Genomic DNA, 27,414 nt, shown 5'->3' on the forward strand with positions numbered 1-27,414 from the left:
ATATATGCGATTTTTTAAAGCTATATTGAAATAGAAAATGCTTAACAACCCTTGGAACAGAATCCAAAAACATCTTAGGCATGTATATCTAGTTGTTAGCAAACCTGAGCTGGCCTTTCTTGCAATTTCATTTGAGAGCTGTCAAAGTAATAAAATCTGATGAGGCATTATCAGATTTATTTCTGATAATGATTTGATAATTTATTTCCATGTTTATTGCCAAATGAATTACCTAGACCTCAATGAATAACCCTTTAACAGCAACAAGACTTGAGATTTACAACTTGATGTTGTGTTGGATTTTATTCAAATTGAGGATGGCACAAGCAGCTATTGAAAGAACCGATGAGCCAGTATTTGTATATGTTAATATTGCTCATAATGCTCACAGTTGAAGTAGGAAGACGGTTTACAACCATACAAAAAGTCAGTTGAAGCAAAGTGAAAATTATTCATCTGACCATAACTAACAAAAAATTAAAACAAAAGTAAGAAATAGACACTAATTTAAAAAAAAAGAATTAGTCATTCACTATACAGACAAAACATGAGCCAGTCTAAGTACCATACAAAGCATTGTGCTATACATCCAACAAAGCACCTAGGCAACAAGCTGGTTTCTCTTTGATAAAACTGTAAAAAATAGTTTTTTTTAGTACCAGTCTGAAAAAGAGTGGTAAGTGGCACATCAATACAAATGATTACTGTTCAAGTACAACATTTACAAGTCAGGAAAACAAGTCTGACAGACACAACGTGTACCTTGAAAAATGTGTAAGTCTAGAGCAAGTTCGTCTTGAAAAAATGTCCCCAGAAGGCACAGACAGAGAAAACGTAAGCCATGCAAAAGAAAACAAGATGTTTTTTGTGCAAGGAAGCAAAACTCAAGTTTGTGAGAATTACATAATACAGCAGATTTTGATTGTTCCTCCTTTACTTTAATGGGATAGTTCAGAAAGTTTGACTTAAGTTCCTAAGTTAAAGGATTACAGGCGGTATTATTTTACCCTGTAGCAACTCTGTTAGCACCTTCATTTGGTAAATATCCAGATTAGATGGTTCCTCCAGCTGCAGCTAAGGGCTAGTCTGAGGATGACCAAGACCATAATGGTTTACAGAGGCTTTAAAACAAAGCCCAACTCAAAAATAATTTATGTAAATAGTATTTTATAAACCTTTAAGCTGTTACATTTGCTTTAGGTGGTCATCTACAGAAAAACTAATAATTATTGACACAAATATAGAGATAGAAGTATATGTACCACCAAAAATTGTCTTGTGTGAAACACATACTGGGACATTAAAGCATAGTACGGGTGTGTAAAAAAATATATATAAAAAAATAGGCAAATTTAAATCAAAACAAGATATTTTTCTATTTCATTTTTTTTGTTTCTGTTAGGGATTTAGTCTGAATGGAAATGCTTTACTGTACATATTGTGGACTCAGTCTATGTTTCACAACGGAAGCTCTGTGGTGGCACACTGGGTCTGAACTCCATTGTCCATGTAAATAATTATGTTTTGTTTTTTTTTTATTAAAAAACAAAACAAATAAACACCCAATGCAACTGAAGTCTCTACCAGAACTTAGCATTATCCTCTGGGACCAGCCAATATGAGTTTATACTAAATGTAGACACTAAGAGACAGCTATTTGCTGCAGGTAAGAGATTAACCGTTTGTAAGCTTTTACCAGAATCTCACCTCAAAAATATCAACCTATCCCCTTAAAGTAACCCTCAATTGCAGCAGTAAATACTGTATTAAAACATGTTTTAACCAATTACATTAAATTACAAATGCCTTTTGGCCACACAGGAAGTAAAACATTTAAGTTCATTATATTTACAGCAGTTTATTAGTTACACAAAGCAAATCAGGGTTTCATGTAAATCTGTTGTTAGAAGGTGGCAATGAGATTGCTGATCCAGTCTTCGGTAAAAAAAAAAAAGTGAGTCTCCTGTGCATGCTCGTGTCTGGTGTGTAAATCGATCTCTCTGGGTTCATAGATGCGTTTAAACGGCCCGTTACAAAGACCATCAATCACTCAGACGTAGCTCCCCCACACATACATATCTAAACGTTCCTGTGCAACATTGTTTGGGCATATTACTACCAGCTGCAAATCTCTTCCAGCTCAGGCCTCACTTTAGAGTTTAAAGACATTCCTTGGCTACAGCTTCTGTCAATCAGTTCAACCCCTCTGAGCCAACTAAGCACTATTGCTCTGATTGACATAGATGCAAAGTTTTTTTTTGGAAGACTATTCTTAAGATTAAAAAAAAGCATAAATAAAAATCATCAGTGTACCTTTCACTGATTCCACAAAGAAACCATTATGTAGGATGTGGAGTAAAACATTCCCAAGCATTTCATTTGTATTTATTTCAACTTCCAAAAACATTCCTTCTGTTCTTTCTTTTGAGCACTCTTTGCTCATTTCTTATTCTTTTCAAAATACATGCTGGTCCAAATTAATGATTACATGCATTCATCATCTCTTGCACACAGGTCAGGCAACATGGCTGCCTTCATGTCTGTCTGGAACAGGGTCACCATCTTCTTGTCGCCTTTTTCCTTTTTTTAATTCGACTTACTGTTTTTCCAAAAAAATAGACCCTACCAGTCATTTCTCTTTCAATAATACCGCAATTATTTTATGAAGGTAAGATGTGTTAGGCTGTTCCAGTATTTATGCCCTTTAGATTAATTCCAGTGCACTCCACTGACTGACAGTCTTAAAAGCAGGTTGGGCTCAAGTTATTCCTGCTTAGAAACTACCAGCTTGTAACATAAAAAAAAAAGAAAAGTCATAACAATATGAACAGAACAGAGCAGCAGAGTAAGAAAACAGTGCAGACTGAGACCAACAGTCACATTTGCATAACCATCAGTTGTTTAGTATTTGATCACTGAGAAAAGTCCCTCAAAATGTATCGCTGAATATTAGTCCGTGGGGAGAAAACGTCCTCGGAACGAACAGCAGAGGGCAAAGCAGGTCCATTTACACAAACCCGAGTCCGCTCATCTTTGCCGTCCTCCTTTGCAGATTCCCAGAACAGATAAACTGGCAACCATTCAACATTAGGACTGATGATTTCCATCCCAGATAGGCGTCTGTTAGTTCTTTATCTCCAGAATGGAAGGGTTGTGGTCCAAGATGGACAGAATAACCTTGTCCATGTACTGCCGCAGGCATAAATTGATGTCCTCCTGTTCCTTCAGGGCTTCCATCAACTGTGGAGAAACATGAACACCAAACACATTTTATTATCACTCCCATCTAAGATATTACCCAAAGATGTTTACTGATCAATGGTCTCAATTTTATTTGGGTAAATCACTTGTGTACCTATGATAGCACCCCTGACCAATCATCATGGGTACTATCATTGGTACACAAGTGTATATTTTTGTACTTTAATACCATAAATAAGGTCTTCTTTCTTAAACAGTCTCTGCTATTGCCGTCATTCATCCCGTTTACCTCCTTCAGCCTACCCACTTTTGGTTGGTATGCTTGTTTAGTGACCATTTATTTTTCATGTCACAGTCACAATCCGTCTCATGTAATAACGTTACCTATACAAAGTGCCTGAAATGCGAGGACAGGACTAAAAGAAGAGATCCAAAGGTGTTCCTGACCAAACTACACTCCTGATGCATATCAGCAGATCCAAGTATAAATGCTGTGCATCGTTTAGCTAACAGGTTTTTACTGATCTTTGGACTCTGTACAGGTAAACGCCTAATCTTAGAAGACTACTGTTAATGACCCTCATAAAACAAGCATTACAACTGTCTCAGATGGTACTTCAGTTTGAAATGAAAAATAACTCTCATATCTCCAAATAAATCTAATTAAATTGTAAAACAACATACCTTTTTTTAATTTTAATTTTACTGAATAATAAAACCGTAAAGAACTTGCTATAAGATTTACATAAAGTCATTTTAGGATGGGAGTGCTTTGTTGTCATTGTTATGTAGTTAGAAAATACGTAAGATGTAGCCAATGAACCTGGCTACACTAGCTTAATGACCAATATAACCTTTATCACACTGTCATTCTGTGATATGTCCTAGAAATTCATGAGCTCCGACTACAGCATGAGAACAATCTAGAAGAGAGTCAGTAGTTCAAACAATAGAAAAAGATGGATGGAAGTTTCACCTGATCTCTGGAGGCGCTGTCTATCTCAGCAGCTAAAGACTGAGCCTTGGTCTGGGTGGCAAACAGGTTCTTGGCTTCGTGGAGGCTTAGGCTAAGAATCTGACCATTCAGGTCATCATTCTGCTCCCTCAACTTCTGGGTTTCCTAAAAAATTCAAATCAGGGTGGGAGGTAAGGGAGAGAAAAACAGGACGGAAAGATAAGCGTGTAGAACAAGCCTTTAAAAGCAGAAACTACTCTACGTTAACACGTACACCAGGAACACAACGCCTGCTTGCTCATCGGGCAGCAAACACAGCTAATGAGGACATAGCACGGGTTATGCGTGTTAACGGTTTCCCTGCACGGTCTGCTGCGTTAAAAAAAAAAAAAAGCTTTACGATTTAGTTTGCTTAAAACTGCTGACAGGAAGCCAGTTTGCTGTTCCCTTGTTTTACCTTCCGCCGTTAAACAAGGGAGCTGCAGCGCTGACCCCAATCGCACTTGGCCGAGATTACTCTACTCCAGTGTTATTAGTTGTTAATTGGGACGTCAAAGGTCACAGAGGCAATTTTACCGTGAGTCCGGGGCAGCGCTGAGCCCCAGACAACACCAGGAGATGGAAGTCGGGGGGAAGAAAGTCCTGGGATGCACATTGCTGGACACACACATACACACATTAACAGAGGTGCACAGTTCAGTGTGAGTGTCTGCCTTTCTCATGGGTTACAGGAAAGGGGCTTACTAGGTTTGATTTGGTACAAAGTTTCAGTCTCTGGCCAACCGGGTGTTTAAAAAGTTAAATACCTAAATGTTTATTTAAATAAGAAAAAAAAAAGAAAAAAACTTGGGGGGCTCTTTGGGTTCTTAAAATGCAGAACATTATGTCTCTTATAAAGAGTGAGACATTAGTCATTACACCAGATTGTCCATCATGAACAGAGCTGGACTCTGTTCATTTTTATCTCCATCCTGTTAATTTTTTTTTTTGAGTCAGCTTTGTTGGTCATTTCTTTTTCTGCTGCTATTAAATAGCTAATTCTCATTACTCAAGGCACATTTTAGTTTTCCATGAAAAAGGGAATGAGATAATGAGGCTCTACTGGGTCTTTGTGCAGTGTTTTATATCCTTACCAGACCACTTTTTATTATGTTTCCTCAATAGAGGTAGAAAATATTAATTTACTTTCTATTTTGAGTTTATGATTAAATCATCAGTTCCAAGTATTAGCCACTAAAAACATGAAGCAAGAGTAGGAAAATTGATTGACTCTAAGGCCAGTGTTTATGAAGTTATAATGCAATAAAAGATAATTTAAGCTTGTGTACTTCCAGCTGGCAGCTTAGTAACTTTAGATTTCTTTTTTGGTGGAGCTGTAAAGACATTTGCTTAGAATAAAACAAGATAAACGTATGAGGCCCTCGATGAGGTCCTATTGTTACTTGATGACAATGCTGCATGTCTCCTACAAGGCGGAGCCGAGCATCATTAGCTGATGTTACCGATTCAATATACACAGACGCGCCGTGCAAAGGAGCATTTGAGCATTTCAAAGTATTAATAATAAGTTATCTTAAGGACAGATTAATGCTGAAGATCAGGTTATGTCTTAGTCATTAGCAGGAGAAATAGTTTTCCAGACCAAACCAATTGGTTTTGTTTGGATATGACTAAATCAATACTTTGGTTTGGTCGTATCCTGTGGGTTTCCAAACTTATATTGGAAACCAATTAGAAATAATAGGTTTCCAACAATGGAAGACTATTATTGGACAACCACATTCAATTTGCATATCTGTGCTGGGTAATGATTATTAGCCTGGTTGAAGGTAAAGCTCCCTCCCAGTTTCAAGTCTTCTACAATTTTTGTTTTCCAGCGTTCTGCTATGAATCTGATTTGCAAAGTTAGTTTCCTGGGACTCATACCTTTAAACCCTGATTTATTCTTCTTCAAAGCTTTCTGCCTGACCTGTCAGCATGAAGTTTCTCTAGCAAACCTCTGAGCCCTTCAGAGCTTATACTGAGATTCAATTGTAACCCGAAGGACTTTCTGGAACATCGAATGCAAAAGTCACTAATTACATGACTTCTGAGGGAAATTTATTGTACTTATTATATTGGGGTATCAAAGTAAAATGAGCTGATTACAAAGGCATGCCAAACGTCTCAGATTTTTATCACTGAAACCATTGACATATTAAAAAAGCAACATTTTGTTCCTTCCACTTCACAGTTGTACCACATAAAATCCCAGAGGAGCTGCACTGAAGCTTTTGGACAAATTGCAAAAAAAACTCAAGAATGTATGACTTTTACAAGACACCATACATCTGTTGAGTTCGATTCATATCACATCCGAAGGTGGGATTTAAAACAGCAGTGATTGAATCTATATAATCAGCAGAAACACGAAGGTTCATTCAATAAAATATATTACTCTCAAATGTAGACTACGACTTGTATTCCCATAAAAGCCAACACAACACTGTTCAGCCTGAGCTAACTCCCTACTCCCTGGTCAAAATATCAGTAATTCACACAGTGCAGGGCTGCAGTAAAGAAGGGATTTTAAAATCTGCTAACAGGGGTCATTATGATTTGTTGTCATTCCTGCTGGTAAAGCGGAACAGAAATGTACTACTTAACAGAGGGGAAGTGAGCTCCGCAGGTCAGTCTGGTCTCTGTAGTCATAAAAACGCTGTAAGGGCCTTCACTGATTTATGAAAAGTTTGACACATTTTACTTCTCTGGCAGCACAGAAAGCACATTATTTTGTTAGAGAGCTTGCAAGAACGCTGAAATCTAGAAACGGTGAGGAAATTCTCTTTGGAACACGACTACTAATGAAATATTATGATAATGGGCAAAATATTCTTTTTATGAAGGGGAAAAAAGAGGGTTTGAATATAGTTACATAAAGTATTCTCATGCTGTAAAATCCCCCAAAAATAATGGTTTGAAAAGTTGCAAAAAAAAAAAAAAAAGCTAATTCCTACATGCCAAAGCACATTAAGTACCCGAAGCACTTAGAAATGAAGTTGCATTAAAGGATTGGAAAAATGATTTTATCTGCACCTGCTTCAGTCTCTTAACTTCATGCTCGAGCTCCACCTCTCTGGTCCTGCTGTTAAAGTCTGAAAGTCCAGACGAGGAGCTGCGGCTCCGACCGGGCTTCTCCGCCTCCAGTTTGTACAGCTGCAAATGCTCCAGCTCTCGACGCAGGTCTTCTATTAACTACACAACACAAAGTCGTCTGAGTAACAAAATTATACCATGTCTGGAAAGACTTTTGTTGGCCTATTAGCTCACAAGATTCTGCAGGAAGGGAAAAATAACAGACAACTGATAGATCAGATGTTGAAATTTTAAAGGCCGTTTAGATAACCCTCCCACCTCCTGCATGGCGTCTTTTTCTTTCTGGAACTGCTCTCTGTTTTGTTTCAGTTTATCCATCATTTTCCTGTACAGGTCCATCTCATCCTTCAGCCGCAGACTGGTGTCCTCCAGCTTGTCTGTCATCCTTTGTTTCTCCTGGTGATAGACGGACAAAGTTAAAAGATTTTTTTCTTTTATTCATTATACTATCTGGAACGTCTGTTTACATGTGCAATAAAACCTACTTTTAATTTACATCATGTATTCAACAACAGCAATTAAAAGGTAAACATACGCCTAAATCCCAGTTCAGTAGGTATGGTCTAACAGTAAAAGGCAGGATTTGTGTGCAAATAGACACACTGCAAACACTGAAAAATTATTTATTAAATATTAAACTAAACAGTTCTCTACGGGCCAAACATCACACTTTCTTGAAACAATCACTTGTCTGTTGTGACAGTGTTTTGACACTAGGTGGCAGGTGCTAAAGATCTAATGGCATTTGTTTTTTGTATGGTAGTTCCTAACAAGTTAAAGTAAACCTGGCTCACCTCATCAAGCTTCTCTGTCTGAGATCTGAGTCGAAACATACTAGAAGACATCTCACTGTTCTCCTCTTCCAGATTCTTAATACTGAAAACACAAGAGTTCGGCAAAAATACAGTTTAGACAACGATAAATATGGACAAAATACAAATAAAGCGCCTGAAAAACAACCTTAAATACAGTAACAGATTCTCATATGTTTGTACAATGTGCCCTACTCTTATTCGCTCAATGGTTATTTTTTTCCCAGAATGCACAGTCCATCGTATAGATCCCAACTATAATTATCACTAATTTTTTTCAGACAAAACATTACTTTGGAGAAGGTTATGGTCTCAATTTCAAATACAATGGTATTATAGTATGATATCATCATTTTTTTTGCTACAAGTGAAATTAACCTCAAACCTTTTTCTGGTTCAAACTGAAATAGAAACTGTATATAAAGTTAATGTCTAACTTTAACATTATATGCAGTAATATAAACTGCATATAAAGTTGATGTCTAACGGTCGCGTTAGTGTGAGAGTGCCTGTGTGTTTCTTACCGGCTGGTCAGTAGCTCTATCTGTGTGTTCTTGTCTCTTTCCATTTTGCTATAAGCTTCTCTGTGTCTTCTTAACTCCTCCTGGAAATTTTGCTCTGCACGAGTCTCTTGGTCCTTCAGCTGTTCCTCTAGCTCATTTACCCTGGCATGAAGAATTTGTCACAGAACATTACCTTTAAAGTAAAATTTTAATTGAGTGGTTTTTTTTTAAATACTAAGGTCCACTTCTCATGAGATTAAGACTAAACTATATAAAAGTGGCATGGAAAATTTCATCACCAATTCAACAAAAACCATCTCATTTCCAACTTCAGACCCTGCTATGTGCTAGAATATCACACAACTGGACATCTCATTGAGCTTATCACAATTTATCTAAGTAGATATATGCATCCATCCATCACCGAGTTTAGCATTCTGAGTAAGCCCTGCAGCGCTCTTGGAGGATACCTTGTTGGGTGCAGCGACAAGGGATCGTACACAAAACAATCCAAAGCCTGTGTGTTTTGAAATGATTATTGTGGTCACACAGGAGTTACAATGTCCACACACTCTGCAACCATTCAGTTCTTTGAACGCCTAATCCGACTTATTTCTGCTTTTCTATAAATAAATATAAACATAAGCTAAATATGGTAGCAGGACTCTCAGTCTGACAGGTCCGAACTGCATTCTGACAGAAAAACGTTGCATCCCTCAGTCTCCCAGCAACCAGCACAGCTGGACCTGGACACAGTTTGCAACTTCTCCCCAGCACTCAGTCCTGCTTCTGCAAGAAGCACTCACAAGCTGGTTCTTATGTTCAAGGGTCCTGAATAAGGCTTAATACATATTGAAATGGAAGTATATATTCTGCATTGACATCTTTTAAGTGATAATCACAGTAGGTTGGCCATGCAATGCACATAATAGCCATGATGCAAAAATGATACATAATTTTGGAATGCTGTCTAGGAGTATGAAGATAATAGCTTGGGCAAAAGGTCAGCTACATGGAGGTGCATGTGGGCACCGCAGAACAGACCAAACCACTGCCGTAACCATGGTTCCCCACACTCCACCATGACAGTCGCACTTTGGTCAACGGTCAGAGAACGCCTGAGTTCAAACACGAGTGGCGGGAGTCCACTGGATCAAAACAAAAATCTATAAGATTCCTTAACACAGTCTTAATTTGATGTGAAAGGTCCTTAAATCACAACTAAAACCTAGAGAACAATAATGAGTGGACCTTACCTGTGTACTAGCTGTGTGTTCTCCTGCTTCAGTTTGGACTTCAGGTCACTATTCATCAGAATCTCATTCTCGAGTTCAGCTACCTTCTTCTCAAGAGAACTCACCTGGCAGAAACAGGTTCAGTATATTTTGAACACATTTATAAAGTAAACGTGTTCAAAATACGTTTACTTTTTTGTAAACGTATTTACAAAAAAGTAAATAATTTTTTTGTAAAAAAAAACGTTTTTTTTTACAGAACAAAATACGTTTTTTTGTAAAACGTATTTTCACAAAAAATACGTTTTACAAAAAATATGGTGGACACAGACGAAACAAATGAACTCTCACCTTCTCGTTGATGTCAATGTCACAGGAGTCGATGCTGTCTCTGAAAAGGTCTTCTGTACTGCCGTTGCGGCTGCTGAGGTTGCTGTTATGGAGCAGCTGCCTGCTCAGACACAAACATATGCACTTAGGGAACATGTAGAAGGCTGGCGAGTGCTTCAGTATATGCATTTGAGTTCGCCTGGCTGATATTCTGTTGTATGATGTTAACAACAGACTCCTTTAAAAAGAGATGGAATAGGTTCTGCTCCATTAGCAAAAGTAATGCAGAGATAGGTGAGAAGAGGAAAGGAAAAGAGAGAAAGAAGAGAGGGAATACAGACAAGGAATAAGAGAATAGATGAAGAGAGCAGTAAAACAGTGGATGTAATCAAACCAGACATGTACACCAGAAAGAACAGGGAGATGGGGCCAAACCTTATTGAGTACATATATCAGGTCTGACAGGCCATTTTCATTCTGTCACTATAATTCAGTTTGTGTCGCTACAGTTAGGACAATAGCTTCAAGAGAAGACATCTCATGTGCTATTGGTTACCTAGCGGTTGCTGAAAAAGCTCTTGCCCAGAAACCAAACGCAAAATGGAATAATTTCAGAGCCAGGAAACGTACTGTATTTTTCGGACTAAAGAGTGCACCTCACTATAAGCCGCATATACAATAAAAAAAACTAAACAAACAAACAAAAAAAAAAGAAAACGTACAATATAAGCCGCTCTCCGGTTTTCATTGCTGGATTTATTAAAAACGCAGTCTCCAACGCCGAACCATGTCTTCATTTACGCTGATCTTATGTGCAGGCGGCGGCTCCATTTCCCTCCTGTACTACCAGATTGATAGCCCTCAACTTAAAAGCTGCATCATATGAACTTCTTCATGTTGTTTCCATGACAAGGGGGTATGAGTTTGAGAACATTTCTCCATCGTGCCTGCTGCTAGCACACTTGTTCTAAATGAAAATCAGCACTTTCTTCTTTGATTTCCAATTTTGACTTCCAATGATTCACTTCCTGTTTAAAGAGCCCCCTGGCGGTTGAAGAAAAATCTACAGAAAAGCCGCACCGGTCTATAAGCCGCATGGTTCAAAACATTGGAAGAAAGTTGCGGCTTATAGTCCAAAAAATACGGTAAATATATTACAAATATAAGACATAAATAAATTAGATTAGCTGTTCCACAATTTTTCTTAAAGCAGACAATTTTTAAACAATTTTTCTTAAAGTAACTTTGACGCAGGTTTTCTTAAAAGCCTGCTAAAATAAAGAACACACTGCTAAAATAAGTTCAGAATCATTTCTGAATCATTTCTGATTCTGAACTTACTCCTGGCAAACTTTCGCCCCTGTCTGAATGCAAAACTACTGTGTGATTGGTCCATGTTTGTGCAACGTGCATCTCGCTACCCATTTACCTTCTTGACTATACTTGTACTTTTCTCTGAAAGCCTAGTTAGTGATTAACTATTTATTAGCAAACACCTAAGTGATAAGGAAGCATTGAGTGCCCTTTTTCCTCCATTTATTGGTGGCCATGTCAACAAACAGATCAAACACAAGCAGTGTAGACCATGAAAAGCATAAACACACCACTGATTGACCTTTGGTTCAGACAAACAGCTATACTTACTATAGCTATGGACACACACACAAATATACAGATTGACCTACCTTCCAAAGGCAGTGCTGGAGATTTTTCTGCTGGGACTATAAGATAACAAACAAACAAAACAAAAAAAACACATTAGTTTTTTTTTTTTTTTATATACAAAAAAGTCATAATCTGTATACAAAAGAAGAATTACAATACAGTGGCAGGGAAAGCTGATTTAAGTAATCTTATTATGCTTGTAGATCTAAATTAACATCCTTCGAGAGCAACTGAGATATTTCTCAGTTATCTTCCTTTTAGTTTCAGTTACGTCTCTTTTATTCTTTCACTTCCATCCCTTCAAATATAGTATATTTCCTATGACTGATTTATTATTCATAAAAGTAATGTAGCACTATCAAGAGAGCCATTGTGGATTTCAAAAAGGGGGAAAAAACAACAACAACACAAAATAAGGAAGTAGAGACATTAACAACCACTAGTCTGCTAATTTAACATTCCCCATCAGTCTGTGCATTACTGCTTTTAGGTCAACAGTACAGACAAAAATGGTGACCTTGGGTTATATTTCCATAAATAGCAACCCTGTAAACAATGGCTGTTGAGGTAAGCACCAGAGAGACAGCTTTACAGAATAATCAATTAGTCTGTGTGTATTTACGTACACATGTGCAACAGCTGCTTTTAGAACACCTTTCTGACTATATTGCATCACTTTTATTATGTTATGGTAAAGGAGCACTCAAAGCAAACAGTGACTCACCAGTACAACATGAGAGGAAGATAATTGGGCTTGAAAAAAAAAACTGTAGAGTGTCTAAAATAGCTGGCAGCATCTGTTTCTGTTTACTTTGTGACATTATGTTTGTTGTCATGCATGATCAAATTATTTTGTTTTATACACCACTGTCACTCTTCCAAAGAGGGAAGAAAAACATCAAGATATTTCGAAATCAAGTTTTACTTTTAATGGATCCTTTTATATATGCAACAAATGTGTGGAGGCACGTCCAGTTAATTACATACATATGAAAACAAACTTTTAGATAAGCCTCAGAATAATCCTTGATAAGATTAGAAAGCAAACAGCGTCACGAAAACCAAGGAACACAGCAGACAGGTGAGGGAGAAAGCTGTGGGGGCGTTCAGAGCAGAATCAGATTACAAAAAAATATTACAGCCTTTCAACATCTCAAAGAGCAACGTTTGAAGATGAAAAGTGGACGGCCAAGCTGGAAACCTACCAGGACACAGCTGTCAATCAAAACTGAGAGAATGAGGAGGAAGAATATTAATCAGAGAAGCAGTCAAGAGGGCCATGGTAGCTCTTTGTGAAAGCTGCAAGAAGATTGCGCTTCACTTTAAAGTGCTCGATAAATTTGTACAGAGCAACAAGTACAATTTCCAACAATTTGGCGTTGAAGCAACTTCCTCATATGTTGGTGTCATCACTTCTTTTGAAGTCTGATTAGATTTCCTCGAGATAAAAGTAACCCGTTAGCCTGCTGAATTAATCTGAGGTCAGAAAAAACCCTCCCGGTTCCAAAGGTTGGTAATGCAACCGATACTGTGTGTTACCTGTGAGCCCTGAGGTTTTTGAGCCGAGCATCCAGATCATTGAGCAGGTTGACCTTCTTGCTGCACTGGGAACAGTAGACGTCCATGAGCTCGCCGGCGTACTGGTGACGTACCTTCCGAGGGGTCTGACCCGCGCTGCAATCACACACACATACACACTATTGATTTTTTTCTGCAAAACGTAATTCAGGTGTTTTAACAAGCTAAAGGCACAACAATGAACGAGTGAAAATAAAATAAATGAGACTGACACAAGGAAGGATCTGTGTCTTTTTGGTTGTGTTTTTTTCTTGTGAAAACATCGTCCCCGTTTTGAATTTTAATCCCAGTTCTGCAGTCTTTTGTCTGATTGGTATGCGTGGAACGAGTGTGGAGTTGTACTGCCAGTCAATCAACTAAGAGGATTAGTCCCATTAAACACATTGATGAATATTAACACTGCCTGCAGGGCCTCAACTCCTGAGCTGCACTTCCTCAATCAAAACTCAGAAAGTATAACTTCAGTACATATCCTGGAGATCAACAGGCTGCAGATTAAATCTCCAACAAAAAATGTATGGAGTTCAAGATCCAGAAACAAAACAGCACTTTGTATTTTTTGCCTCGTCGCAAATTAACCTTTGTAAACCACACAACACACAAAAACAAAAGAGGGGGCAAGTTACTGAGGCAACTTGGTGATCATGTTAAACATGGCCTTTGTTGGGGGAAAAAAAACACACACACAAAGGGGTTGCATATTGATAATATTGATTTGTGAAGCAGTTTTCAAAAATTATTTTCTACATTTATCGTTTTTGTTTTTTATTTTCCCTCACCCTCTCACTCCCACCCTTTATAACACTTTCTACCGCTATTATCCATTGATGAATTGTCCTGTTGATGACTCATCAACAGGACATTTGATGAATTATTCAGACAGGTGAAAAGTGAATATCATAATTAGATTAAAAGTCACTGACTGGAACTATAAGAATGATCTCAAGATTAAAATCAAACAATGCAACTAAATGTTTTCTTCCTCAGGCCTCCATTACCTTGAGGGTACAGACGAGCCAAGGTCGGAGTAACCGTTAGTCCGAGTCTCGTCGTCTGGAGACGGGCTGCTGGGAGTGTATTCTGGTTCCTCCCCTTCACCGTAGTCCTCAAATTGCTCTTCGTTCAATGAGGCGGAGGAACGTGTGGAAAGGTCGGAGGTTATAGAGATGCTAGCCTGAGCACACCTGACAGAGGCAAAAAAACATGTATGTTACCCTCTGATTGCATAGCTAGCATGTCAATGTGAGAAAGCCAAAATAAAATGTCTAACACAGACAATCCAAAACTAAAACTAAGCTTGTAAGAACAAACCAGACGTTTCAGTGAATCACTCAGACATTTCCCAGAATGACGACTTCAGTGACATTACAGGAGATAAAACAGGTTAAAAAGGCTCCAACTGTGCTTACTTGTCCCCGGAGAAATAGAGCTCTCCCAGTGTGTCTTCCTTGTCCAAGTGTCTGGTGAGACCCTCTGAAGAGTCAGACCCCTGGGAGCTTTCCACAGCGCTGTCTCTGTCTGACTCCCTCTCTTTGCCCTCTTCTGTTACCCCCTCCTCCGGCTCCTCCAACTCGTCAGGGAACAACTGGCACTCGGGGACGGGGTCAGGAGAGGTCCGAGAGCACATGATGACCGGGAGGACCTGCTCCTCCTCGCCAGCCTGGAGAGAGATGAGAAAAAGGTAGAAATACAGACATTCGCAGACTGACTATGACTGTTGCAGTAGTTCTGGTAAGGCACTGTTGGGGTTATTCTGATTAGTTATTCACAGTAGGTCCTTATAGATTTAGGATGGTAAGGGCATTGGGTCAAAGGTCAGAGGCCCCACTTTGTCTTATTTGTGTCATATAAACCTGTCAAAATCTGATCTAATGCATCCGTGGACATCAGTCATCTCTGCATATGAAACAGTTAAGAGCCTCACTGAGCGTGGGGATCACGATGGCAGAAGTTGCGATAGAAAGTAGAGGAAATAGATCAATGAAAGTTGATGAGGACTGGAATGAAGGTTATTACTGAGAAAATGCGTAGATCATCAGAAACAAAGAGCAGGTTGTGTGTGTATAAGGAAAAGGGCTGTGAAGAAAACATTAATCTATGGTCAGATTAGGAAGTTAATCTGACCGTAGGTTATATTATACACTGATAAAAAAAACTAAGCACGATTTTTGAGTTTATCTTTCAATTTTACATAAGTACGAGTTTCCATTTTGAACACAACTAAAGAAAAAAAAGCTCCGGTTAACAAATGGTTCCAATTAAAAAAATGGAAACTAACTGAACTGCAGACAGATATTTCTACATATGGATGGATAGACAAACAGATGGAATTATTTATAAATTTGTTTATGGAAGAAAGGATCAATGACAGATGAGATGAACAGATAAATTAATAGAGGGAGAACCAGACAGACAAGCTCATAAATGAACAAATGATAAACGACTTGACTTGGAGACTAACGAGATAAAATGGTTGGTTGGACATATAAATAAACAGACTGACAAATGAAAGGCTGGACAGATGAACTAATAAATAGACATACTGACACATTGCTGGAGAATGAATTGATGAATAATGGATACAAAGGTGAAGAGACTGATATTGGAAGGACCAGACTGATAAATATAACATTAAACAATAAAGTGGGAAACAAGGTAAGGGAAATATTCTAACCCCATCCACCCACACTACATATTTTTTTCCAGATTATTCAAGACTCTGTAGGAACCCCATAACATTCACAACTGCAGCTATTTGAATGTATTTCCCAAAAGTTATGAAAGTATTTTTAATTAAAAATAAACAGGAAAAAAAAACCCTCTTAAATAATGTGAAGTCAGAACTCTGAAACAGTCATTTGAGGCGTTTGTTTAGCTTAAAGCTGTGTGCAGCCTCATGCCATTACCAAGCAACTCAAACAGTCCCTGTAGAGCATTTTACATGCAACCGTCAGTGGTCGAACACAAATGGGGGCTGTGCTCTGTAACAAAGGGCCAACCGGGGCTCTGAGTGAGTCACAGCGAACACAACAAAAGAAGAAGAGAAGTCTTCTACCGTTCCTTCCCTGTAGCCGAGAAGGACACACACTGTGTGATGAGGTAAAGAAGCAATCAGAGAATAAAACACAAACTTCAATGATGTCAGGCAATGTTGAAGTATACTGCTATAAGCACCAACATTAGTTCTGGTAAGAAGTTTAATACATTAGATGGTAAGGAGCAAACTTTAGTTCCCCACTAACTTCTAGATCTAAGTCACAAATATTATTCTATGAATAATTAATCTGCTCACGTAAAGCCTTTGAAATAATAGATAAACAAACATGCAACAGATGCGTTGCGCCAAAGCGTGCGGATGACTCACTTGCAGAGCTCAGAATCTTCTGACTGCAGGAACTAAGAGTACATGATAAGAGCTGTTGATCATCTGGAGCCAATCTGGTTTCGACTCAGTCCTGCTGTTTTGTATCAAATCACTGTCTCACAGTTGTTCCAGGATCCTGGCTTACCTTATCTTATGGTCATTTTCATGACTAACTTTATCTGGATCACACTCCCCATTCATGTCGACACCTTTCAGCTGATCGCTGAGGCGCGCAGAAACATGCATGCATTAATATGATCTAACAGAGGCTGCAACTTTGCTCAAGCATACTATATTAAAGTGCTACAGCAGCCAATTAAAATTTAAATGTAAAGTGACACTGATGGATGGTGACACATGCAGCACTGGGTCGGACTAATAAAAAAGCAAAACACATGGACATTCTGTATGTATTTTGACAGCCTGAGGCTTCAGCTGCCACCACGAGTCTATAGGTTGTTTCAAGTAGTTTAATATGCTTGTGCAGAAACACAGCTGTCCTGACACAGAGGCTTCACCTCTGTTACCATCCAGGCAGATTACTGTTGACCTTTGATCACACCGGAGCTGATCGGTGGCTCAGTCTTTTGAGCCTTTTTCACAATTCTTCAATTCAGTTTTCATTCTGGATTTTCTAATTTGTGGGTTCAATATCAGAAATCCTTCCAGCTAAGCAACTTGTTATTGTCTGCACTTCTCCAATCAGCTTTTATTTTTTAAATCAAAGTACCGTTCTTCTGAAAAAATGTCTGGAATGAATTATTCTACACAGATTTTCAAAGCTAAAACCAGTGACTGCTGTTCTTACAAAAAAAGGGATACCTGTTTGATACTTGATACCCTCACCAGTCAATTATCATGGTAGGAATGTAATTTCTAATAAAAAAAGTCAATGAGCTGGTTAGAGATTTTGGGCTGCAGTTATTTTGATGATAATTTTGTAAAGAATCTTGTTGAACAATTGCATCTTAACACAAGTACTCTCCACTGAATGTTTGGCTCAGTGCATGCATTTCCTTCTCCATTGACTCTATAAAAATATTGTTCTCTGCTGCTGCTGAGTCTGACCTAGTTAAAATACAAAGTATCATTTCTATCCTACACGTCTTCCTGGTCCCCCAAGTGAGCTTAATACCACCAAAGAAAAAGATATAAAGACATCCAAGTTGCCTTTATTTTAATTCTACCTGCACAGTTATTGAATATATTTTATATGTAGATGTAGTTGATTAAATTCTAACTCAAAAATACTTTATTGATCTCGGAGGAAAATTTAATTATAAATTAGATTATAAATTTATAAGACTGCCATTTTTCAGGCATAATATCAGAAACTTTCAGTCTGTCTCAAAATATTCGAGCTAGTTTCTTCACTTGCCACGGTGTATTAAAGGCCTCCTGATATATGCCACACGTGTTATGAAACATGTAGAACTATTATTCAAGAGACAGAGGGGTCAAACACCTCTAGAGGTTTCCTTTTTGCACATGTTTTATATGAGAAACATAGTTAAAAAAAAAAAAAACAACAAAGCAAAAATGAAACAAGAAGGTCGGCTCACTGGGAGGGAGGATATGCAAAAACATGCATAATTCGCATCAAGTGATCAAGTGCAGGTAGCGTAGTGACAGAAAAAGACTGAAAAAGGCACAAAAACAATGTTCAGAGGAAGGTTGTCAAAAAAAAAATTAAGTTCAAGACGGAGAAAAACAAAATAAAAGGAGAAACCCAGGACATGTGAAATAATGCCAAAAAGCTCAGTTTATTTTTCTGGCTTGTTTTCAGTTGGGAATAAGTTAAATAATGTAAAACCATGAATGTTTGGCTGCCAATGAAACCACGCAAAGCTCATCCTGAAACTCATCTTGTTGAGTCATGAAATTTTTATGCCTCAGTAGTTGAGCAACATTGCAGAGGATTAAAGCGATGAAAACACTGACCTGTAGATGCTGTTGTACAGCTGCTACTACAGGGTTAGTTACTACCAGGTACAGGTCAGCAAAACAGAGTTTTCTCAAAACAAGTAGATTTGGCTGTTTAGCAGAGAAACAGACGAGTGTCAATAATCGGCAGAGTTACACAGACTGGGTCCACTAAGTGGAACTTTTTAGTAACAGGGTTTTACAGGGAATATTTTGCAACAGCTGCGGACAGTGTTGCAAGTCATCACTATAGATAACCATCTTCACCACAGTGACGAAATATGTAAAAAACCCCAAAAAAAACAAGGTTGTGCTTTCAGTTGTATAATCTAATTCAGTTTAATTCCTGATGTGATACAAATCAACAGAAAGTGGATAATTGTACAGTTAAAGAAAAACAATATTTGGTTTTCACATTAGTTTTACTAACAAAAATATGAAAAATCTGCTATATATATATATATATATATATATATATATATATATATAGTATTATCAACTCTAAAATCCCAAAATAAAATCCATCCATCCATTTTCTGTACACCCTTGTCCCTTAGGCTGACAACCACATAATTACACCTGTGTGTAATTTAATCTCAGAATAAATCCAGGTGTCCCGTAAATGTATCAGAGGTTTGTTAGAGAATATTAGTAACCAGACAACACATCTGACAGGCCAGGAAGAAATGTTTGGAAAAGCTTAAACCAGTGTAAGGTTACACACCATTATCCGAAGTTTCAACATCCCACTGAGCAATGTTCATCCACCACCTGAAAACATTGCATGGCACACCTTGAAACCTACAAAGATGTGGCCACCCACTTAAACTCGAAGGCCAAGCAAGAACAGCATTAATCAAAGAAGCATCAAATGGCTGCAGGCATTCACAGCCCAGGTGGGAGAATCTATTAACTAAAGCCAAGCAGCTCAAAAATCCCTTTTTGAAAGACTGGCAAGAAGACAGCTGAAAGAAAACATAAAACGTAGGAGACACGGCAAACATGTGGTGCACTGGTCAAACGACAACTTCTTGGCCTACAATGCAACAGGGTATGGAAATCCAACACTGAACATGAGCCTGAACACACCATCCCCACAGTTGAAGGCGGTGTTGAAAGAAAGCAAAACTTTAAACTTGGGTGTTGGTTCACCTTCCCAAAGGAACTTAGTCCAAAACAATTGTATGAGAATAACTCTTTAGTGGATTGGGTCAAAGCATATTTATGTCGTCATGACTCAGTCAAAGTGTGTAGAAAAGTGTAAAATTGACGTTCACAGAAACCCTTCAACCGATCTGAATGAGCTTTGTAAAGAAAAATTGGCATTGCAACTTCTAGAGCCACGAAGATGATAGAAAAATACCCCCAAAAACCTGTAGCTCTAATCACAGCAAAGGTTGTTCCACTCAGTTTTGAATGGAAAAAAACTGAACACCAAGTTAGTGACTGTTACAAAGCAAAATGTGGAACAGTTCAAGGGCTGTGAATCCACTCGCAAGACTTCATGTACTTCACACAAGGTCTTCTTCTCAATTACAAACAACTTAAAGAGAGCATCTTGAGAAGTTTACCGGCTTTGTGACAAAATTAGGGGGCTTAGAAACCCATTGAGCTGCAAACATTGATGGCGTGGCATCAATGAGATAAATACAAAGAGAAGGAAATTGAAGCAAAACCAGGGGACCAGATCAATGAAACAGAACCGGTGGTAATCTTTTTTTTTTAAATAAACCATAAATCAGTTTTGGTGATGAAACTTTTCTTGGAATTTTGGCGGCAGATAAGAAGAGAAGCAGCAAAGATGACAGCTGATTGATAGTGATTGCAGCTCAACAAAATGATAAAGTGTTTTTTGTGCAGGAATTCTACTTTTGTGCTTGGACCGTTTGTATTTTAAATTTGGTTCACAGTGAGTAACCAGGAAACAGCTGCTCCAGAAAGGTACGCAGACTTAAAGTTAAATTTTAGTAAACCTTTGTTCTTTCTTATCTGTTCCTTGACTAATGCTGCTTATGTTCTGGTACAGGAACACATGCTTACAGCAACCATCCCTTTGCAATCAACAGATAAAATACCATGCACATTTTTGAACAGGCTGGACTCATCTTTTTTTTCCACTGCATCCCTTGTGCTTTTAAAGGATAACTCCCAGAAGTCTGCTATGCTAGATCATCTTGTGGATGCAAGGCCAACAGTGCAATCTTATATCGCAAAAATTACGACGATTCAATAGCAGCTAAATGTGTGATTGACATTTCTTTCTTCAAAACTGTGATATTTATTGCGATTAACCCACTTTTTTCTCTCTCTTCCACCATCAGAATGTCCCAACTACACTTTGTATGGTTCAGCATCTCAAAAACTAAAAATACACATCAAGTGGGGGAAGTGAGGGCAATGAAAATCCTTCCAGCTATCCAGCTACATTAATGACATGCAGAATTTGTCCAAGTCACATGACTTTCAGACCCATTGCTCACTGTAAGTCTAAAGGAAGCAGGAATTTCCAGGGAAAGCTGCAGCAGCCGTACGAAACATACGCTACCAGGAAAAGCTTTAGCTGCAATTTGAATTGAGATATTTGCTTCATGTGAAGTCAGTGCAACCATCACTGTACTGTGGTGGTTTCACACCCAAATGTTTAGCCAATAACCCTAGGGGTTAAAGGTATAATTATGGCCCTTTAGTTCTCAGAAGGGATAATTGCCTTGAGTTTCAGTTGAGATTAGATGTAATCTTAAGTAAAGAATCTTCCAGTATTGCCTTTTTATGCATCTCATACTGTAAAACATACAATTTATTCCCCAGCTAAGCCGGAGTGATTTTTTTTTTAAAGCGATATGAAAAAAACTCAATAAGCATCACACCTCCACATAACGCTCATGCAACAGATGTTATACAAGCGCTCGTCAAATGTTGCAGCAATCAATGACCACACTGCAACTTTACTTAATTAAAAGTTGAACTATGCAGATGTTCTGTCTGCACTGATGAAGATTCTGTAAAGTCATCGTACTGACTGCGTGGAACAAACACTGACTTACTTTCTTTTGCTTTGGACATCAAATATGGCATCTGTTGTTAAATGTACAACATACAAAAGTTACTTCTGCTTCTGCTCACACCAGTTCAGTCTATGCCGAGTGCTGAGGATCAATATCATTTTAGAGCTGAACAACTTACTAAGTTTAATATACATCACAGTAAAGAACAACATGGATACAACATGGATGGCCATGCACCGGAGCATCCATATTGATTTTATATAGAAAAGAAAACAATAACATAGACCATAACTGCAACTTTGAGATTTCACTTATACGTTTATTAAGAATGTTACAAACATTTGCAGAGTTTTTCTTTTACTCATAAATAACTTAAAAGCAGAAAAAACCCCAGCAAAATATAAGACTCAACCATTTTGTTTTAGGTTGATTTACACCAGATCTCTCATAAATAAGAGGTTTTGTTTTTCACCAGAGATACTAAAGTCTCTGAAGATGTTCAGAGAGCCGAGATCTGTTCTGAAAGCTGCCCTCAGAGAAGATTTCTGGAACATCTTTGGCATGTTTTCTGAGCACGATTAGATTAAAAGGAATTATTTAGCTTGCGGGGCTTTTAAAGGCGTTTTTTCTTGTTGCCTACCAGTTGCACAAGTAGTTGGGATGGTAACTAGTCATTTTGTCATCCGGTCAAACGAACCGAATGGTTAGCAAGAAAAACAGAAAGGACTCAACAAAGGAGGAGAGCAACATCTCAGCGAAACATCAATGAATGGGCAGATAAACTTGCATCGGTTTATCGACTCACTGTGCTGGTGCTTCGAATTAGTATGAGTCAGCAGGAAAAGGATTGAGCAGAAAAAAAAGAGACTGAAAAGGATGGGATAAAAGAGAGAAAAGATGGAGGGATTGAGGAAACGACAAACTGATAGCAGCAGTGTCTCCCGGCTTGTGTTTGTCGGGCAGAGTAGAGACGAGGCATTTCTCTGCAGAGGCGTTTCCTGCATCTCTCCCTCATTGTTCGTTTATCCCCTCTTCTTTGCCATTCTTCTAAGCTCCTGAATTGCTGCCACAACAAAACTAACTTAAAAGGTGCAGCGTTTAACCTCTGCTTTGATACTTGGCATTAAATCTGGCTGCCTCAAAGTCCTGAATCCAGTCAGATGACAATAAGAAGCTCTGGGACAGAGAAGCCTGTTGGACTTTTCTGAACATTTAAGGCCACTTTAAATCCAACAGTTACAACAGTTAAGGGACTAACACTCCAGGTGGGTTTGGCATGAAACAAAAGATCAATGTGTGGAAAAGCACTTCATGCCCAGTACTGGGTATGGTGGAGGATATGTGATGCTGTGGGCATGTTTGTCATCCAAGAGCCCTTTGAATCTTTCATAGAGTTTTGAAACAATAGGACATGCCAAGATAAAAACATGAGGAAAAGTACCACAAAACTGAAAATGGGTCAGCATTGGAATGCAAACGGCTGCCATGTTTGGTAAAAGGCAGTTGCACAAAACACTGACATAAGGGAATATATTTATGACGCTGGAGGATATACCTTTTAACCACAGGTATACCTTCCACTTTTTAATTTAAAGGTTGGAATGTTCTAGTATTTTTTAAATGTAAGATTACATAATAGCATTTGAAGCCTTTTTTCCCTCATCCGCAACCATCATCGTACCTCGACAATTATCTCCACTCTAGTTTTTTCTAGACAGGCTGATACAGGACAGCTTGTGTTCTTGTGCATGTATCTCCCTTTGGATCCATATTATACTGCTCCTCTGCAAGGCAACGCTCTTCCTACGCATGAGCACACCAACACATTACACAAACGGGAAATAATGACTCATATTTCGCTACCATCATGCCAAACACTAAGAAACTTCAATTTCAGCAAACGACCGACATGCCAACTGAACAGAAACGCACAACTAGGAAGATTGAGAGAACTTTTTTTTTCTTACATTCAGACTGAATGGTACATTACAGTAAGAGACCATCAGCCAGGTAGCTGCTTGGATTACCAGGAATGCTGCAATGGACAAAGGGACAATGTAGGGAGGGACTGCTGAGGCCCAATGAAGGCTGAGTGGCGGTATTGTCAACGAAACCCAGTTCAGTTACACGTGTGAAACCCCCAGCATGGGGAAGACTGTGCACCACATTCTTCACTTTTGACTCGACTTAATCAGAAGGAAATTACTTCACCATTAGGTTGGTGACGAAACTACAACAGTTAAAGTCAACAAACGTGTTTGAATCCCAACGTTAGCTGATGCACCAGAGTGTACGTGCGTGCACGTTCTGATCTGCTTATAGTGTGGTTGCGTTAAACAAGGAGAACTTGAAATACATCCTCCTGGTGAGTGATTTAAGTGTCACTGATGTATTGTTTGCTGTGTGTTTGTTAATGAGTGAAATCCAATGCCAAGGCTCGATTCCTGAATGCATGACTGGACATGTGAACAACATTCAGCTTTATACTGCTTGTCTCAGTACCGACTGAATTTGTATCCCATCTGTCAAGACAGCTGAAAGGTGTTGTCTCTTTTTGCGTCATCACAGCTTTTAACAAACTGCATTGACGCTCTCTTGGAGGGGGCCGGTGGGTGTCAAGCAGCACCCCACACCCTCACACCTCAGCTCTTCATTGATTGGAGGAGTGAAGGAGGGCTGGACTCTGTAGGTTTGGCAGACTCAGCAGGTGGTGAAGCCCTTGTCACTTTTCAGCTGTTACCTGTGAACTAAGAACTGTAAGAACGTCTGCCGTTGTTCCCCATAAACTCAAAGTCAAAACCCGTAGCTGTGTTAGTGGCTAACAGTCCTCTGTTTAGTCTACAGATTGTCGTTTCTTTTTTCTCAATGCCAACGTGTTAGAAACTAATGTACACTTTGTATTCGAGTCTTTGTTTTGCTTTGCTTACTGCAGATTAACCTCCCTCCACTCGGCACATCTTAGCACCGACTTAATCTAGTTATTCTGGTCCTTGTGGAAATACTGTACACTAACAAAGAAAACAGGCTCCGCAGCAGGTCCCGTTTAGGAAGCCAAAATCAAATTATTTTCAAATCAATCACAGCAAGGAAAGCGTAGGAAATATATGTTGAGGGAAAGATGTCTGGGACCGTTTCAAGCCTGGAACAATCCCCAGCAAATCTGCTCTGGTGAGGAAGTCCAATCCCATTATGTAATGTCCAGTCCCAGACTTGCTGTATTCAAAATGACAGTGCTGTCTGACGTCACAGGTTGCTATTGACAATACAAATAAAGCTCAGCTTCACATATGAAAGGCAAATGTTTAAATGTTGTTGGAGAGTATAATATGTTGCTTTTTCTGTTACTTATCAACATAATTTACCTCATATTTTGTTTTACAGCTAGTAGTCTGAATTTTTCTGTACAATCAACCAAATTTAATCAGACACACATTTTCAGCTTATTTGTTTTGCGGCTTTGTTGTTAATTATTATAAAATATACAGTCCAAAACACACGCTTCCACACGCGGGACCAGTGATTACATCACATGAGGCTTGGGGAAACTTTTGAGAGTTCTGTTGAAGATGTCAAATTGTATTTTTCTTGTTATTTGTTCGTCTTCTCATATTTTTAATCAAAGTTCTACTTCAAAATGTATGCTTGTAACAGCCAGAACACTTGAAAATGTGGCAACAACAAACCAGTTAAAAGGGATTGCAGGATTAAGAACACTTGAATGGTTAATGTAAGATTTGATTTCAAATCAAGTAAATATAAAAACCATACAATCAGGTCATTTCTTAGATTATTTCCAGATACTAACAATGTTTTCTGCACGACTTCAGCATCACGTGATATTTTGATGATCCCCATATAACTAGCAAAGTCGCACAAAAACATTTACTCAAATGCCAAATGTGCAAAGAAACAAACAAGGTAAAATTCAAACGGGAACATTAATAGATTCAACAATTGTTTTCACTGTTATCATATGCTCCACACTCCACCATGGATGGAGTTCATGAAAGTCAAATTGACAAAGACACAAAGTTGAAATACTTCCAACTAAAATTCCTCTTAAACACCTCACTGTCCATGTTAAAGTCTATCAGTTGCTACTGCTCAGACATTGTGGCTTTTGGGCGCTCTGTGATCTAATTTCAGCTAAATAAAAAAACAAAACAAAAAACAAATCAGAAATGCTAGGGGTCTTACCTTTCAGCGCACTTGTTAAAATCTCTGTGCCTTGGCAAAATCCCGCAGAACAAATCTTGGACGTCTTGACCAATCAGAGTTACCATCATTTTTGGACAATTGTGGGTGACAAAATACAAGACAGAGCAGTATCTTTAACAAGATGTGATATGGTCAGAGCTGCTTCTTTGTAATTAGACTTTCAATACCTGTGACCACAAATAAATGTAACATATGAAAATATAAATGCAAAATCATATTTGAGTTCCAATATGCTATTCAACGTCATTAATTAACAGCATTAATTAATGCATCATTGGGATACTCTTACAGATGGACAAGTGGGTGCATTTAAAAACGCTAAAATACATTTGAAAATAAATGCCAAAGGTTTCAAACCAGTATGCCACATTAAGATGAAATGCATGGAATTCAAACCCACTAAAAAAATGCTCATTTATGTGCAGCATGATGTTTTTAAAGTCAATAAACCTGTTATCCCATTTCCTCTCTCGTCTTTCCTCCACAAATAATCTACCTGGATATGAAGTCCCGCACCTATCACATTTCTTTCACTCACTTGCTGTTATTCCCTGTTGTTCCCAACAACCCTAATTTCCAATTAATCCCATTACCATCAGCAAAGATGTCGGACCGCCAAATGAAACAGAACAGGGAAGGAAGAGAGAAAACAACAATATTGAGGAAAGAAGACACTGATGAAAAGTGAGTGGACTAAAGAGACATGTTGTGTGAGAGGGATGAAACCCCAACAGCTGAGAAAGAAGGAGTGGCAGGCTGTGGGGCAGGGTCAACAATGTTTAACAACCACATTCAGACACAAACCGGGGCCACAATGGACCCACAGATCCTCTTCAACTCCCCCACCAACACAAGCAGTCCCTGCTTTTGGTCGTGTTTCCTCTAAAACCCTCTCTGATGACCTGATTCTGTGTTTTGTTCTCATTCTGTCAAGTAATATTTCATCACCCCCACATTTCAGCAGGCTGGGTGCATTCAGGTCTCTTACCCCGTCAACTACGGAGGGGAGCCCATGTTCAGCAGCAGTCTCCCTCTTTCCACCGACCAAACCCTCATCCACTGAAGTCATCCACCCGCCCTGCTCTCAGGGGCCAAGTCCGCGGAGTCTCCTCGCACTCTCTCACTCTTTCTCTCGACACACACACACACACACACACACACACACAGGTGTTCCCTTCAAAGGCGAGTGGAGAGGAAAGCCGTCGGAATAGTCCACAGAGTGAGTCCCCGGTAGTGGTTCAGTCCTCGGAGAGGCAGAGGAGGGTGCAGGATGTGAAGCACTGCACCGGCTGCCTGGCTTTCTTTCCCGCACCGACACAAAGTGCAACTGCCTTTCTCTGTCTCTCCCTCCCTCTCTCTCTCACACACACACACACACACATCAAACACACACTCTGCACCTATCACCCTCACACACTTCCTCTCGGTCGCTGACTGGCTCGCCGGCTTACTTGCATTCACACAGTGACAGAGCTCAGATCAGGCAACAG

The 27,414-nt window shown here is 38.9% G+C and overlaps 1 protein-coding gene across 3 annotated transcripts; it reads right to left on the minus strand.

Annotated features, from left to right (window-relative positions):
• Positions 1-284: 284 nt before the first annotated feature.
• Positions 285-27,363, minus strand: LOC103468621 (rab11 family-interacting protein 4B). 3 transcript variants are annotated; one of them, XM_017306150.2, is made up of 15 exons: positions 26,913-26,993; positions 25,904-25,967; positions 14,824-15,074; positions 14,413-14,598; positions 13,376-13,510; positions 11,857-11,892; positions 10,193-10,292; positions 9,863-9,966; positions 8,628-8,768; positions 8,086-8,167; positions 7,550-7,687; positions 7,232-7,390; positions 4,733-4,813; positions 4,178-4,321; positions 285-3,240 (listed from the first exon to the last, which is right to left on the minus strand). In XM_017306150.2, exons 3-15 carry the CDS (start codon positions 15,039-15,041, stop codon positions 3,124-3,126), a joined length of 1,641 nt encoding a protein of 546 aa, XP_017161639.1. In that variant the 5' UTR covers positions 15,042-15,074; positions 25,904-25,967; positions 26,913-26,993; the 3' UTR covers positions 285-3,123. The 3 variants fall into 3 exon arrangements, with proteins under 3 accessions (XP_017161639.1, XP_017161634.1, XP_008414034.1); XM_017306145.2 differs by lacking the exon at positions 25,904-25,967 and having other exon boundaries at positions 26,913-27,363; XM_008415812.2 differs by lacking the exons at positions 4,733-4,813; positions 25,904-25,967 and having other exon boundaries at positions 26,913-27,360.
• Between the last annotated feature and the right edge of the window lie 51 nt (positions 27,364-27,414).

This window comes from Poecilia reticulata, chromosome 1, assembly GCF_904066995.2.
Source record: "Poecilia reticulata chromosome 1, P_reticulata-male-v2, whole genome shotgun sequence".
NCBI classification, from domain to species: Eukaryota; Metazoa; Chordata; class Actinopteri; order Cyprinodontiformes; family Poeciliidae; genus Poecilia; species Poecilia reticulata.

Coding starts and splice junctions, on each gene's coding strand:
- LOC103468621 (XM_017306145.2), bottom strand. CDS start 26,993: ATGACTTCAGTGGATGAGGGTTTGGTCGGTGGAAAGAGGGAGACTGCT. Junction 15,075..26,912: donor TCCCCTCCGTAGTTGACGGG/GTAAGAGACCTG, acceptor ATCTCTCTCCAG/GCTGGCGAGGAGGAGCAGGT. Junction 13,511..14,412: donor GGCTCGTCTGTACCCTCAAG/GTAATGGAGGCC, acceptor GTGTGATTGCAG/CGCGGGTCAGACCCCTCGGA.